This window comes from Rutilus rutilus, assembly GCF_951802725.1.
Source record: "Rutilus rutilus genome assembly, chromosome: 17".
Taxonomy (NCBI): domain Eukaryota; kingdom Metazoa; phylum Chordata; class Actinopteri; order Cypriniformes; family Leuciscidae; genus Rutilus; species Rutilus rutilus.
This window is the reverse complement of record NC_140230.1, coordinates 577217-594746: the sequence shown is the minus strand read 5'-3', so window position 1 is coordinate 594746 and position 17530 is coordinate 577217. Positions and strand designations below refer to the sequence as shown.

At 38.8% G+C, this 17530-nt stretch overlaps 1 protein-coding gene and 1 long non-coding RNA gene across 6 annotated transcripts in view; one reads left to right on the top strand and one right to left on the bottom strand.

Moving 5' to 3' along the window:
• Positions 1–3543: 3543 nt before the first annotated feature.
• Positions 3544–8473, bottom strand: LOC311306986. Its single transcript, XR_014630245.1, has 4 exons — positions 8386–8473; positions 7718–7914; positions 5105–5406; positions 3544–4936 (listed from the first exon to the last, which is right to left on the bottom strand). It is a non-coding gene; the product is annotated as an uncharacterized lncRNA (long non-coding RNA).
• LOC311306983 (NLR family CARD domain-containing protein 3-like) overlaps positions 7827–17530 on the top strand; it is a 31904-nt gene continuing 22200 nt past the window's right edge. For 2 of the 5 annotated variants that reach the window (XR_014630240.1, XM_084435662.1), the window contains exons 1-6: positions 7827–7904; positions 9191–9287; positions 11467–11580; positions 13779–13874; positions 14070–15791; positions 16959–17030. Coding sequence is in view for 2 of the 5 variants with exons in the window: in XM_084435662.1 (XP_084291788.1) it covers positions 9238–9287; positions 11467–11580; positions 13779–13874; positions 14070–15791; positions 16959–17030 (2054 nt within the window). In the remaining 3 variants the exon portion in view is untranslated. Of the gene's footprint in view, positions 8051–9190; positions 9288–11466; positions 11581–13778; positions 13875–14069; positions 15792–16958; positions 17031–17530 lie in introns of all 5 variants that reach the window. The other 3 variants (XR_014630241.1, XM_084435663.1, XR_014630242.1) reach the window with 2 other exon arrangements.

The following is a 17530-nucleotide window of genomic DNA, read 5'->3' as shown; positions in this document are numbered from 1 at the left end:
CGGCAGGGTCCTGCTGTCATCATTAACAGTGTTTCATCCAGTGCTTTATAACATTTTCCTGCATGTTTAACTAGCCAACTAACTATTCAACTAAGTACTTAGGGCTTAATGTTTAATGCAGCTTTGATAATAACCAATTACTTAACTATGAATTACTTAACTAAGGCATTCCCAATAACGTTCAAAGAATATAACTCAGTTTTTAAATCTATACCTAATGGCATATTAGAACTAATGAAAAGTTATAAAAGACTAAATGAAGTTCCTGGTTTTAATTTTACTCTTTATATAAACGGTATGGATATTATGAGCAGCAATTGTACTAATAAGCATATCAGAAAATGCTTTCTAAATGTAAAGAAAATAACACCTCGTGGGAGATTTTTCTGGATTCTCATTTGGCTGAGATTAATTGGCAGGGGGCGTGGCTTGTTTCTTTTAGATTGTGTATCACGAACAAAGTTAGGGAGTTACACTTGAACATATTGCATAATATATATCCCACAAACTTGTTTATCTCAAAATTCACGCCTGTTGATAATTTTTGTAGTTTTTGTAAGTCAGAACAAGAATCGTTAACTCATCTCTTTTATGGTTGTTCATTTTGTATTACATTCTGGAAAAGTGTTGAAAATTATGTGGCATCCAAAACAAAACATACAATAACAATTGAAGGGAAACAGATTGTAAAGATAGAAATGTATGTAATATTGTAAACCTCTTTATTTTACTAGGTAAGTTCCATATTCATAAAGCAACATTTTCCAAGTCAAGACAATGTTTTAAATTATTCCAAATTGACACTGACATATATTTTGAGTCTCTTAAATTGGTAAAAAATAAGAAAGCTATGTTAATAACTGATATATACTCAAAACTTTTAAATAAAAAAGGGGAAAAAATCTTTTTATCCTTATAATTAATCAAGTTTGTAAGTCTGTTTTTTTTTTTTTTTTTTGTATTATTATTAATTTTATTAATTTAATTCCTGTTATTTGTATTTTGCTACTTGTAATTATTTGATGTATAATTTTTGTTTATGGACTGTGATGACCGAATATTTGTAAAGTGAAAAATAAAAATAAAATAAAAAAATAAACATCTTCTGACTGAAGGAGGAGATGGGAACCTCAAAACGGTTTATTCGGATCACGTGCCCCAATCGCTGTGCCCGAAATCTCCACCTCATTCACCGCAGAGACACGAAACTTTTCCAGAAACGATTCACTGTTTGGAAACACAACAGCTGGCGACATCTGCTGGTCACACTGGTGTATAACTGCAGCGGAAACTCAACACAAACACACCTTTACATTTGTTGCAAATGTTTTCAGTGGTGTTTGGTGTTTTATGCCCCCAACAGCGCCTTCCAGGCAGCGAGGAGATGGGTAGGTTTAAGGTTGAGGGTAGGGTTAGCTACCTCTAAGGAGCCATTGGGGGCTTAAAACACCATCGATCGTTTTGAGTGTAGGCTGATCTTTTAAATGTAATCTAGAACCTGTAAAATGTGTGTTCTTGTATTCATGTGTAGTGCATGTTTTGTGTGTTATTAGACTGGGCTTGGGAGACTTGACCAATCAGAAGTTAAATATCATTCTCATTTTTGTGTTCTATACAAAAATAAACTTGCATTAATAAAACTGACCCGAGATCAGGTAAATTATAAACTTACATTACAAAAACTGACCCAAGATCAGGTAAATAATAAACTTAGATTACAAAAACTGACCCGAGATCAGGTAATAAACTTACATTACAAAAACTGACCCGAGATCAACTTACATTACAAAAACTGACCCAAGATCAGGTATAAACTTACATTACAAAAACTGACCCGAGATCAAGTAAATAATAAACTTACATTACAAAAACTGACCTGAGATCAGGTAATAAACTTACATTACAAAAACTGACCCGAGATCAGGTAAATTACAAACTTACATTACAAAAACTGACCCGAGATCAGGTAATAACCTTACATTACAAAAACTGACCCGAGATCAGGTAAATTACAAACTTACATTACAAAAACTGACCCGAGATCAGGTAAATAATAAACTTAAATTACAAAAACTGACCCGAGATCAGGTAAATATTAACACCCTCTGGCGGTGAACCGTTAGGATTGTGAAATGTTCAGCAACAGTGTGACGTAGCGTAGGCGCGCGGCCCCGAGGGCTGAAATCACGTGACTTTACGAGTTTAGGCTCGTTTGAGATTCATGCAGTGAGATGAGAAGTGAGGATTAACTGTGCAGCAACAATAACTGTGGTCAATAAATGCGTTATTTTAAGCACCAAGTTTCTATCAATAGATGATTTCGATCGCTATCGTAGACATCAGTGTTCATATTTGAACTTTAAACTTTTATCCCAGTACTTCTATGATAATTATAACTATTGCATCACAGAAATAATGATTCTAAGAGGTTAAAAAGACTGTTTGTGAAGCTGTTTCATGACGACTCTCTCTGGGTCAGTGGCAGCGCCAACACAGCTATGAATGTTGCGATATGATTTAGTCAGAGGTTTAATAGACAGACGAATCTGAAGAAGATCGTGTGTGTGTTTGAATGGAGATCACAGTATTTTAAAGATGAATTGTGCAGCTCTACTGTCTTATCTCTCTCTCTCAGCATATGAGCAGCGCGAGGGTTTTCAGTGCTTTCAGTCTCACGTCTCTTCCACACGTCCACTTCAAATGGATATTACGACACTCAATACTCAAAGATAACGACACATTTCATTCTCTGTTGGAACGAAAGTCACGGTAAACCCGGCCCTGACACAAGCGGTTCTTACTTCTAGACCAGCAATGTATTGGTGCTGATTAAGAGCCACTTCTCCTAGTTCAGAGCTGGTGCTTTGGGTGTCGAAAGACACAGAACTGATTTGAAACTAGGCTCTGGCTCTGAACCAGCACTCAAACTGCCTTGGAGGAGAAGGGGTAATAGTGGCGCTCAGGGCGAATCAGTGGCGCTGCACAGCTCTCTGAACATGGCAGGACCACTTCAGCCCTCGTCCAGGAGGCGCAGGAGTCTGGCTTGAGAAAACTGTAGGGCCGTCGTGTTGTGAAGGCCTGAGCAGCCGAAGCTGAAGTCCTGCAGGGCTTGGATGGGGAGCGACCTTGGCCTTCCCTCCTGTCGCTGCACGGCCACGGCTTCGGCCAAGGGACGCATTTTCTCGTAGCCCTTTTGCTCAGCGCATCAATAGTGGTGAGCTTGTAGTGCGTAAGCGTGTCGAGGAGAGACCCGAGCCACGACCTGGTGAGTTTGGGTGCTTCTCAATTCTTATTTTTGCATCCTCGTTTCCTTTCCTCAGGTCTCTGTAGTCTCAGACCCCCTGTAGGCTGAAAGGCTGCGATGGAAGAAAATGAGGACGGAGGAATCGAATGAAAGCTTTTTTATACATTGGAATACTTGATCACTCGAGCGTCACTTCACAGCATCATCAGCAGCGCTCGAAGGATCTGCCCTTATGTTGTTCAAGTTTTTATTTTTTTTAGAAATTCACAATAAATAATAATAAAGCAAGACACCCTGTTGAAATATGAGATGTGTGGTTTATTTAAACTGCAAAGGTAAAGTATAAATTCAAATGATTGTGGCCGATGTGAAGGGGGAGATGAATTTATCCGTGACCCACGTTTAGTCGATAAAACACTTCCACACAAGATACACCTGTGTCTATGTCTAACCCGTGTATCCTCGCTCATGACTCCTCATGAAGCTCCTCACTCCTCGATCCTCACTCCTCGATCCTCACTCCTCATGAAGCTCCTCACTCCTCATGAAGCTCCTCACTCCTTGATCCTCGCCTCCTCCGGGTGCAATTAGAGAATTGAGATGTCCTTCAAGATGGCTGAGCTCGATCGGACTCCGGGTCATAGGATGAAGGACGGAGGACCGAGGAAACGAGGAGGATATTGAGAAGAACCCATAGTCGTGATGTTCCGGGAAGAACGGCGCTGCTCTCTGATGAGGGAACTAGTCGTCCAGGCGGCTGCGTGTGGGCTCCTCAGGAAAAGACCACTCAAACCCCAACGTGGATTAACTCGGCATCATCCCAGGCTGAGCTCACTCCAGCGGCACATGCGGCTGCGACATTTGAAACAACGCCGTGTGGAAATTTGCTCTTTTAGAGATCGCCGGAAAGATCAGTCAGTCTTGATCCGCTGCAAGGCTCTTCAACGAAACCAGTCGTCAGAAGCATTTCTTCTGTCTCAGAGTCCAGCGGAGATTATCTTCGTCGCTTGTGAGACAACAGATCTTTGCAGGCCCACTGTCTGGCGAAATTGGTAAGTATATAGTTAAGTATGTAAATGTTTCCAATATCCCATATATACACACATAAAATAATGAAATCAGGAACAAAATGCACACAAAGTATTTTTGAAATATTAAATTTGCTCAGAAATTTGCTCTTTTAGAGACCGCCGGAAAGATCAGTCAGTCTTGATCCGCTCAAGGCTCTTCAATGAAACCAGGCCAGTTGCATAAACTGTTAAGACTAGTCTTACAAGTTAGTCATCCAATTTAATTCTTTAAGACTGTTAATAACTTTTTAAAGTCAATAACATAAAAACGTAGATTGGTCTAATTTGACACCGAACAGTAAGACTGATTACTCCTAACTAACTTCTAGTTGATCATACTAGTTCTTAAGACACAGACTTAACATAATGGCTATGTTTATGCATAAAACATAAACGACGAAACCAGTCGTGAGAAGCATTTCTTCTGTCTCAGAGTCCATGAAGATTATCTTCGTCACTGAAGGAGAATTAATCTGAGATCCTGCGGTGATGTGCACTCTTATATAGACGGGTGGCTACCCCATTTCAGCAGGCTTCATCTCCATAGGTTCATGCAGTTTCAGGTTAGGTTAGATAGACTTTATTAATCCCACACCGTGGAAATTCACTTATTTCAGCTCCACTAAAACAAAAAACAAAAACAAGTATGGAAAAACACATTGAATAAAAATACTAGATAGAAGTAACAGATATAATAAGTGCTTCATAGTGTTGTTACTGCGATTAAAGAGTCATTGATCATGATTGTCGTCCCCTTAATGAAACAGTTCGGGCTCTTGTGAGTACTCACAGCTCAAGATTAATTCATCCCCGCTGTTATAAAGAGATCATTCCCTTCCGATACACGTCCAATGATGGCAGTATCATCAGAGAACTTCTGCAGGTGACCGCTGTTTGTATTGTATCTGAAGTCTGATGTGTACAGGGTGAAAAGAAAAGGAGGGAACACTGAGCCCTGTGGGACCCCGTGCTGCAAACCAACACATCACACACACAGTTCTGGAGCCTCACACACTGTGGTCTGTCAGTGAGAGAGTTGATGGCAGTCGACTCCAGCTCCTAATAGCTGATCCCTGAGCAGTGACGGCTGTCCTGAAAAAAAAAAGGTCAATTTGTAGAGAAAGACTACACGCCTGCTCATATATATATTAAAACGCTCATACATAAACTAAACACCTAATACGCATGTGCACGCCATCGGCGTTTTTACATATTGGCGCTGAAATAACATTTGTGACCGGTCACGAAAAGTCGGTTCTGGGGCATTTTGAGTTATACACAGGTTCTGAAAGTGTATTATCCAAGCTTTCCAACGATGTGTAACACATGGAAATCTGATAATATTTGGAGAAGTTGTGGCAATTTGAAGGTAGGCACTCAAAAAAGCTCAAAGGGAAGAAACCGGACTCTAAAGATTGTGCAGTTCTCACCTCTCTCTGCTGCTGGGAGTGACAATAGGGCTCATTTACATATCATTTAGATAAGCCATACCCCCTGTAAAGCTCCCCCCTGTAAAGCTATAAAGCAAAAAGGTCAGGAAAATGTGCCATCAAAGAAAAAAAAAAAAAAAGTTTGCAAACAGGTAATATATAAATAAATGTCTCTTAGCATCTACCGATAAAACTGTATAGGCAACTCTTATGTACACTGAATAAAAAATAAGATAAACTCTAGACAATGTTCAAATCAAAAACAGGATGTGCTATGTGATATAGGCTATATATATATATATATATATATATATATAAAATATAGTATGAGTATGAATCCAAGTATGAATCAGAATCAGAATAGATTTTATTGCCATTGTCAATGAAAGGTTTCACAGACTAGGAATTTTCTTCGGTGTACTCGTGCAACATGAAACAAACTTTTGCTAATGATAAATAATAAGCAATAAACTATGGAAATAGGCATAATTTGCGGATGGGACATGTTCCCACCACTTTTCGCCAGGGTCGATATTGTCCCCACCACTTTTTAAAACATCTCGCGGCACGAATGTACCAATTCTTCAACTAAATAAAACATCTCCAGTTAACTGGCAGAGCATTCATTTCGTTCGTTTTTTAAATAAGAGACTAGCGCTGAAATGTGTTTTTTAAATCAAGTGATCAAAGTGCTCGTTGCCGCTGCGATCAGTGGCGCGGATACAGTGTTTTCTCGCGCGCTTCAATCCGTTGCGTTGCAGATACTTTCTATTCGTTCTGGTGAAACCATAAAACATAATGCAAACGTTTGCATGTCCCTGCTTGATATACAACCACTGGTGAACATAATCGTTTTGATGAGAGAAAAAAACTCTACGAGAAAAAAAAAAACCTATACGAGGGCGGGTTAGAACCACAAACCTCTGACACCATTGGCGAAAGCACTACCACTGGACCATTAAAATACACGTTGTTTAAATAGGCAGATCTATGTATTGGCACTGACAACATGTATTAGGCTATATCTCATTAAACAACACATTAAAGGGATAGTTCACCCAAAAATGAAAATACTGTCATCATTTACTCACCCTCAAGTTGTTCCAAACCTGTATGAGTTTCTTTGTTCTGCTGAACACAAAGGAAGATATTTGGAAGAATGTTTGTAATCAACAGATCTCGGTCCCCATTGACTTCCATAGTAGGAAAAAAATATACTCCTATATTTCTCATACCCCTTCGTTTGAAGTGTGGTCTCGAAAAATCTTCGTTTCAAGGGCTATCTGGCCCTTCCCCTTCCCCCTACCCCTCCAACCAAAAGAGAATTGAGACAACCCTACCCCTTCACGGGAATGCGCAAAACAGAGGGGTAGGGCCAAGGGGTAGGGGCAAGGGGTGAATTGGGATTGAGCCTAAACCCCATGTAACCTACTATTTAAATCGATTGCTGGACATCGTAACGTTATTGGTGTCCATCTTCATTGAATTTTGAAATCAGATAGAGGCGGCCAGAGCGCTGCATAATAGCCTAAGTAGCCACGCTGGTCCCTTGGAGGGCGGGGGCAATAACAAAAGAAACAAAAGCCGGCTTATCCAGTATGGAAATACGCACCGACAATGACACGCCCCTACTGCGTGCTAGAATCTCCGAAAAACATGCAGATTTCAACCTCAAAATGTACGCTTTTAAATATACCAATACTGCTATCTCAAACATGGAGAGGCTTCTTCATGATCTCTAACAGATTCTGCAAAAAAACGAAAATCACCAATTTTGAAAAAAAAAAACGCTTCTTTCTCATTTTACTCGAAAGTTGTGCTGCCGACTTGTGTCACTGGTTTCTGTGACGGGTCACATTTTTTTAACTGGGAACTCGCACTGGATGCTGCTTTGGAGAACGCCTCAGGCATGACAGGTGTCTGAAATCACTATCAAAGCAAACGTCTTGTCAATGGGCGGCATCGACACATACCCATGCTCTCCGATCCCCTCAACATCAGTGAAACTAGCCCGCTAATTTTGGTGAATACGGGCAGAGTATGGGTTCTTCCACGCCCTCTCGATCTCTGTGTGAAGATCAGGAAGGAACAGAAGGCTGGTGCTCTCGTGAACACGCGCGTCGCTCTCTCTCTCTCTCTCGTCACACATAGAAAGTGAAAGTAAGTTCTCCTGTCGTGCAAAATACGATACGATAAAAACAGAGCATCAAACTGTTTATCAACCATTATAAAGGAATTTACGTGTAGTTTTATGATGTTAAAGCTGGAGGATTTGAGATCCTGTATCTTGTAAAAGTTCGATCAAGGTGAGTGTTCATTAGGGTTGCCAACTTCAGAAAAGAAAAATGCGGGACAATCGTGGTTCTTTACAGGAAAATAAGGGACACTCAAAATGTTTGTAGCTACTGTCACACAGTATATGTCATTTCAGGTTCGTATAACATTTTCTCAGATATAAACACATTTGTCAACCTTTTTATGTACAATTTCATTCTAAAACGAATTTTAAGGTCACACAAAAAAGTCACATTAGGCCTACACACAAAACTGTATAGTTCAAAATAATAGCATTTATCTGAAATAGAAAGCTTTTGTAACATTATACACTATTTTAAAGAAATTAAAGAAAGTAATAGCATACTTTTTCCTCAGGAAGATTTCATGTTTTCTTGCGTGGCTGGATGTTGGACTCATGAACAATAATCACGTTGTTTCAATTCACCAAAACTGATTTGCCGAAATCAAAACCCGGCCAGACAGTGAAAGGGATTTCCGGAAACTCCGGATCGAACCGGGAGCGACCAGACAGCCGATGATTCTGTTCGCAAATCAAACAATAATTTGTCCCAAAAGAATATTTAAATCTCAATTTAGAGTTTGTTATTCATATGGTCTGATGCGCGTGAGTGTGGGCTGTGATTGGATGATGCGGTGTCGTGATCATTCTCAAGTGTTGTGTTGCTGTTGTATCAGTCAGTGGTTAGATCAGCGTAGCAGTCTATTTAATCGGGACAAGGGAGGTCTCGTACGGGACAAATAAATTAGACCCAAAATACGGGACGTCCCGGCTAATTCGGGACAGTTGGCAACCCTAGTGTTCATGTGTGACTTTCTCATATTAATATGAATCTAAACATACATAGGACATTTCACACAAACAACAAACATGTTTTTTTTTTTTTTTTTATCGGATCATTGTGTGTCGATGTGTGTCGGGGTTTGTTTTCTTTTTCACCCGAACATGTTCAATCAGTGTTTCTCAGTGTCAGTTATTTTTCAGAAAATTCTAAATCTAATGGTCGACTTGTGTGTGTGTAAAGGCCCAATGACCTTGAGTTAATGCAGTCACATGATCCTTTTCTCCCACACTCCAGATATGCTCAGCTAAATTATGAAGGTTGTTTAATTAATCATTTAATTTAGTGTCTGGATGTTTCTTCATTCAGAGTCAGTGGAGGAGATCAAACTCATCAGATTCTCCTGCAGCTTCATCATGGCTGATTCACAAGGATCCAGAGATGGAGATTGTTCTCCAGGATGCAGGTACTTTCAACATTACATCACAGAAAAAGTTGTTTATGTGTGAAACGTTGCAATAATGTTACATTACCCCCTCCACACACACACACACACACACACACACAAAGAAAGTTTACAGAAAAAATATTATTTGTTTGCCTATTTTTGTTTTGAACTAGCATGAAATATTAAATAGAAAGATCATTGTTAATCCGTGTATCATTCGTTCAGTCGTTTTTTTTAAATTTAATATTAAAAGTAGAAAAATGAATAAACAGCTGGAACATTCGATTTCTACACGTGGGCGGGAATGAAACGGCCCTTTCCTCTGATTTGTCAGCCGAAGATCAAACTGTCCCGTCATCAGTTCTTCCTCAGTTCTGCACTGCAGAATAAGAGTCCTCCGTACTGCAGTTTCACTGTAAAACGTTGTACTGTAAATTTACAAATTTAAGTTATTTGTCCTTTCTTTGTTTTTTGTCCACGTTCAGGATTGATGTCAAGAAAGCGTCTAAAAGGCAGAAAAGAAAGAAAAAAAAAACAATGAAATATTATGGACTGAGTGTATATATTTTGACAGAGAGAAACAGCACAAAAGATGTGTAAATAGAAACCAGATATCGGTTTTAACGACTAGTTTGTTTGGATAAAACTGAACAACATGAAAAAAAAAAATGCAATGTGATGCATCATGTGTTATGATCAATAACTGACATTTGTTCTGCCCTGGTTAAAATACATCAACTCAATGTGTCTGTTTACATGCGCACTGTCATAATAAATACAACTAACTAAACTTTTGGAAGTGTGGCTGCCAGATTTAAAGTTTTATTCTACAACTTTAGTCTACTCATCACCCAGCTCATTAACAATATCATCCCCTCATCAGGTCCCATCAGAGTATCAGTGGAAAGGCAGCCATAGACTCTCAGTTTATATAGAGAACACATTGCCAGAATCCAGCCCGAACCTTTGACCGGTAAATAAAATACAAAATGAACATTATAAACACTATTAATAACATATAGGCTGTACTATGTGTATTTTACTTCCCCTACTGTAGCCTATGTCAAATCCTTAAATTAATGGTATTCAGAAAACGACAAGAATGAAAAATAAGTAGCTATGTATAATAAAAATATTCATAGTCGCCTATAAAAATAGCCTACTGTGCACTTTATTACAAACAACATTTAGCCTATTTTAAACGCCAAGCCTAAACGAATTTATTAGAATTTAAACTGTACCAACGTTGGTTTCGCGCATCTCTCATTCGGTCCAAAGTTTCCATATTTGCAATAACATTTGGATGTAAACTAATAATGTAAAGAAGGCTTTAATCTTCAGTCGAGTCCCAATATACACGTATAGGCTAAATCAGCATCTTCACAGCAAAGGGAAATGAGTTTGGAAGAACAGCAAGTAGGACTGTGCGGCACAGCCTTTATATTGTACAACAGAACAATTAAATTAAGCAGAATAACTTTTTATATGTTTGGGTGACTGCGTTTTATTTTAATAATGAACAGGCTGCGATGTTAGCAATGCCAGAAGTGAACTGATAATAGCCTAGATGTTGTGTGAGCGAGCGATGCGCCGGCGCCATCACTTGGATTTGTTGCTCAGCAGGAGAAATAACTTAATATTCTGTTGTTTAATACTGTGTCATTCGAAACAGTAACATTTATATTTTTATTTGTGTACATTCAAAATGACTACAAAATGCCATGCCTTTGAAAAATAAAGAAAACAACATGATGCGCTGCTTTAGCGCGTCTCAGTCTCCTTGAACATCTTTCTGGTGCACACCAAAAATGAACCAACATAGAGTGAATAGCCTTCAGACGTGCCTACTTTTCAAAGTCAACATTTAGATTATTTGAAGTAAAATGCATTATATAGTCACAGTTATGTAACAGTGACTTCACAGTTCGGAAAACAGGAAAATAGCAAACCCCTGGCACTTGAGAACTGCTGGTCTACACAGAAGAAAGCCCTGTCTAGTCTATTCCCCAGTACGGGTTGTGTCGAGCCATTCGTTAGACTGGTTGATGGAAAAAGTTGCAATAAATGCATTTAAAAACGTTAAAAACTACTGAACGAATGACACACGAATTATTGTTTCCTCCAAGTACTTTTTGATGCAGGATGAATGTAATCACAGTAATCTAAAGGATTAAACTGAATCTGTTCTCTGTTCCAGTTCAGTCCAGCAGAAGAGATCAAACCCAGATTCCAGCTGTGTGTCTATGAAGAGTAACCACTCTATGCAGGAGCCACTATGGTTTAAGAGTGGAGACAAACGGCCTGATCTCAGGTATATCACGTCTATAAAAGATGTGCTCATCAGGGGCGGCTGGCCAATAGAGGGCGCTAGGGCGCCGCCCCCCCATGAGCCAGACCACAGTTTATGATCCACACTCATTAAATAAATAAGTAAATACATACATAAATCATACATACAAATTGTCAGTATTTGTGTGTTTAAGATATTAAATACACCCAGTATATGTGAAAAATATGATAGAAATTTAAAATGTGAGCTTTTTCAACACGTCTCCTCCACCTGCGTGCACGTCGAACAGCTCTGGGGCGCTAGAGAAATCGCCCCAGAGAGGCGGGTCTGTGGAGCAGCTTAGCCAATTGCTGATTTAAGATATACATGTTTGACATAAACTGTAGCCAATCAGCGAGCTCAAATCTAGTCAGCTATGGGCGCTTCTGTTAGCGCCCCAAGCTGCGCGTGCCCGCCCGCGCCCGCGCTCGCGCTCATGCGCGCCTATCTCCATGACTCCATCAGACAGCTATCGGCCGGGCTAGCTGGATGCGGTCATGCTAATGCCTTGTTTTGCTTTCCGTGATTACTTTTTAAAACAACAGGGACAGATCCAACATGGACAGTTGCCGAAGTGAGGGACCTATCTGAGAAAGTAACTAAACTTTTTGAGTTAAATTTCAAATGCAAATGGAAAGTTTGTGCAATTTGTTTGTTTTTGTGTAAGAATGCTTCAGTCTTGTAATAGCCTATGGCATTAAACAATTACTGACTTTTTCACAGAGCACTGGTATCATGCAGTTTGTGTTAAATTGTGTTTGGGTGGTTAATACTAATAATTATTTGTAATATAATTATTATTATTCGTTTTACAAAGACTGGGTTTGTGGTGATTCTCAAGCCGTGAGGTGACAGAAGGGGGTGCGGGAACAAAATGCTAAATTTTGCCGTCCCTTTAACGTTAATACTTCCTCATCTTAAAATAAGATTTAAACTGAGCATGCATTTCTCTCAGGTTAAATTCTGTAAATACATGACATACGATCAAATTACCTCATCTTTTGCGGTCAAAACTTTCTGCATAAGCAGTGTGTCGGCTATATGACAGGTCTCGTACAGATGCTGCCTCAGCAAATCGCGCTATACTGCCGCTCTCGACAATGTAGCCTACGTTACCTTTGTAAAAGTAGGGATTTAAGTTAGCACTTACTAGCATGAAGAACATATAGACACAGGCTGTGCATGGAGATCGATAGAATTCAAACTCTCTTCGATACAAACCCTGTGTGAGTTCCTGTGTTTAATGTTGATCACATTATATGAAGATCCACACGATTGCGAATGTGACATTGATTTTTATATAACAGTTCAACAAACTAAATATTAATATTAAGTGATGTTCATTTTCAACACAGTTGTCAGTATTTTTACAATAAATTAATAGCTCCAATAAAAGCCACAGCAGAACTGCAGCACACAGCAATGATTGTGAACAAATCTTTAGAGTCAATGATTAATTCATAAATACAGCCACTTGCTTCGTTACTGAATGATGACTCGATGATCACTCGATGACTCATCACTTACTGGCGGTTTTTATTTAATATTTAAAAAAAGCATCACTTCGTTTTTACCATCATTGCATATTTATCTATTTAACATTTTTTTTAATTCAAAGCATTATTTATTTTATAAAGGTATTTGTAAAGGTAAAAATGCACTTGAAAAAAATCGATTTAAGGAGGCAAATATTGTCCCTTACTGAAAAAGGTGTGACTGAAGAGTGGGGGTATGCAGAAGGATATTAAAGCCTCTTGGGGTACAACTCTAAAAAGTTTGAGAACCACTGGGACTGGGTTAAGGAATAGAACAAAATAAACAACAAAACACAATACACATACCAAGGGCAGAAAGTAGGCCTAATACTCCCATGGTTACCAGACTATTGAAACTGGCTGAATATGACAGCCCCACCAAAGATATTTTTCACCAGCCGCCACTGGTGCTCATTGTATTTGATTTTTATGAAATTGTTATTAATATACAGCAGTTTAATGAGTTACAATCTTGCTGGTTTCAGTCTATTAATGATTATCATTGTGCTCTTGTGTAAAGCTCTATGTATTGTATTGTTAATGCATTCACACACTGTAAAAGCTGTTGGTCTGTTACTCAGTTAATGACACAATTACATCAATATCAGTGTGTCTGATTCTTTACCCTCTTCATTCTGATTTAAGGTCAAACCTTCTATCCAGACCAGTTAAAAACAAAACTGTGTTCAAGCCTGTGATTCAACCACAAGACTTTAATGAAAGCATGTATCCTGGTTTCAGGTAAAATGTAGGATTTTTTGTTGTTGTTGTTTAATTTTAGATGCTGCAATTCACATCACACATCACTCAAACACATGATTAATGATTAACACATTTCAGAAACCTAATGATATTCTGTGTCCCATAAATAGTTTTGTAATTTATGGCTATTTACTTCTCTGACTTGTGTAATAATGTGGTATTTTAATCTTACAGCAATGACTCTAATCCTGCTGAAGTCCTCAACACATTGAGATCAAATCTGAGACAGAAGTTTGAGTGTTTGTATGAGGGAATATCAAAGCAAGGAAACCCAAAACTCCTGAATGAGATCTACACAGAGCTCTACATCACAGATAGTGGAAGTGGAGAGATCAATAATGAGCATGAGGTGAGACAGATTGAGACACAGTCCAGGAGAGCAGAAACAGAGGACACACCGATCAAATGCAGTGACATCTTTAGACCTTTACCTGGACAAGACAAACCCATCAGAACTGTGCTGACAAAGGGAGTCGCTGGCATTGGGAAAACAGTCTCTGTGCAGAAGCTCATCCTGGACTGGGCTGAAGGGAAAGAGAATCAGGACGTCCAGCTCATATTTCCACTTGCTTTCAGAGAGCTCAACTTGATGAAGGACAAAACACTCAGTCTTTCAGATCTTCTTCATGTCTTTTTCCCTAAAACAAAAGAAATGGAAATATCCAGTGATGAGTATAAAGTGTTGTTCATCTTTGATGGTCTGGATGAGTGTCGTCTGACTCCGGATTTTCAGAGCGATGTGAGGTTGTGTGATGTGACTGAATCAGCCTCAGTGGACGAGCTGCTGACGAACCTCATTGTGGGGAATCTGCTTCCCTCTGCTCTCATCTGGATCACCTCCAGACCAGCAGCAGCGGATCTCATCCCTTCTGAGTGTGTCCATCGAGTGACAGAGGTACGAGGCTTCAGTGACACACAGAAGGAGGAATACTTCAGGAAGAGAATCAGTGATCAGAGTCTGGCCGACAGGATCATCTCACACCTGAAGTCCTCAAGGAGCCTCTTTATTATGTGCCACATCCCAGTGTTCTGCTGGATCTCAGCCACTGTTCTAGAGGAGATGTTGAGTGAAGCAGAGAGAGGAGAGATTCCCAAGACTCTCACTCAGATGTACACACACTTCCTGCTCATTCAGACCAACACCAAACATGAGAAGGACTATGAGAAGAAAGTGAAAGATGAAGACATGATTGTCAAACTGGGGAAACTGGCTTATCGGCAGCTTGTGAAAGGCAACCTGATCTTCTATGAGGAAGACCTGAGCGAGTGTGGCATTGATGAGACAGAAGCATCAGTTTACTCAGGATTGTGCACTCAGATCTTCAGAGAGGAGTTGGGCTTGTGTCAGGGGAAAGTCTTCTGCTTTGTTCATCTGAGCATTCAGGAACATCTAGCAGCTCTATATGTGCATCTGTCCTTTATCAACAATAACATCAATGTGTTTGACCAGATTACCAAACCAACTAATGGAGACAAAGGTTCACTATCTGATCTCCATCAGAGAGCTGTGGATGAGGCTTTACACAGTAAAAATGGGCATCTGGACCTTTTCCTTCGTTTCCTTCTGGGTCTGTCAGTGGAGTCTAATCAGAGTCTCTTACAAGAACTAAAGACACAGACAAACAGCTCTCACAACAATAAGAGAACAGTTGACTATATTAAAGAAAAGATCAGTGAGAATCCCTCTCCAGATAAATACATCAATCTGTTTCACTGTCTGAATGAACTGGGTGATCTTTCTCTAGTGAACGAAGCTGAACCTCATACGTATAGAGGATTACGTGATGTGGAACTCTCCTCGTCTCAGTGGTCAGCTTTAGTGTTTGTGTTGTTGTCCTCAGAGAAGACACTGCAGAAGTTTGACCTGAGGAGATTAATTGGATACGGAAATGATGAGTAAGTAACACTGAGTGCAATCATTACAGTCTAAAACATTATGAACAAAGAGAAACTAAGAGATCAGAGGTGTTTAAATCACGGGGCACAGACTGATTTCTGGGATATTGTACATCATTTGCGGGTGTTTCTCAAACCGTGGCTGTGTCCTAGTAAGGCTGCATATCTCGACTGCCACGTCATCAAGCGCCTCTGAAGGCCGTCTCAGTTTGAAGGATGTTTTGAAGACAGACTTCATTTTGTGTCTTTAATTCAGCTCATTTTGAAGGATGCATCAAGTAGATCCTTCGTGTTCTTCAAAACAGTTAATGGCCTTGATGCCATTCCTGGTGGCGTTTAGCTCTTCACAGTGGCGTAGCGGACGGGCACACAGGGCATATTACATTACTGTTGTTATTATTATTAGGCTACTTTTATCATTAATATTACAGTTCATTTGCCCCGCAATAATTTCATAGCGCATCACCGCATAACTGACGCGCTGTGAGGATAAAAGATTAGATTAGCTTACTTCTCATTTCAAAGACAACTTGTTGAACACAAAACACTTCTTGATTCATGAAAATACAAATTTTTTCACTAGGGGCCACAAGAGAAATATTAAGAAAATAAATTAGTTTAATGTCTCATCATCATTTTTCTTTCAAATTCACATTTTGTGCGCATCATTTCCTGTGACAATAAAACTAAGTAAATGATTAAATAAACAAGTAGGTACATAAACAAGTAACAAGAAAACAAACTTGTGTGCTTAATTTCTACGAATAATTTGCTGATGCAGGTACAAAAATACTTTTTGGGAGTTACCAACCAACTTGGGAGTTAAATGTCTCAATGGTGATAACCATAGCAACGGACAGGACAAACAAATCTGATATGTCAGAATAGTGTTGTAGTGTAAATGCAGAGTAATAGACCTGCCACAGCAACATTAACAAGAAGAAGAAAAAACAAATCTGTGACGCTGAATACGAGGCTTCTACAGTTACAGATATAAAACAACTTTTTCACATGTCCTTTCACATGTGTTTCATTAAAACAATTATTTGAGGGTATTTAGGAAGGTATATTGTATTATTTACTTATGATATGAATTATTATTATTATTATTATTATTATTATTGTTTGCATTAATAATTAACTTATTTATTTTTTATTTTCAATTAGCATCACAGATACCACTGGAGATGAAGTTCTCCAGAAGCTGATGCCTGTGGTTACAGCAACTAGATCAGCTGAGTAAGTAACACTGAGAACAAGCATCACTGTTAAAACATCATAACAGTTCTTACATAAACATTATAAATTAATGGTTTAACAAAAAATATGAGTCACACTTCAGCTTTTAAACCCTCCACCTATCTGACCTGATTTGTGATCTACTTGACTGTTTTTTATGATATTTGTGTGAGAAATTCATTTTCAAATATATATGCATTTATAATTTATGTATATAAAATTTTTATTTAATGTATGTAATATATTCTATTTTATCAGTTTTATATAATCTTTCTCCCTCACATAGAGACATAATCTCTTAGAATAACAGTTACTGATATATTGAATTAATTGTTTAAAAAAGAGATATTGCACAAATTATGAACACAATTAAGAAAATTAAGAAAAACAAAGATTTGTGTGTTGATCTGAGAGAGTGAAGAGTGTGTCATTGTTCTCTACAGGTTGTGTAAGTGTGGTGTCACAGATGAAGGTTGTGCCGCTGTAATAAAATTATTTTA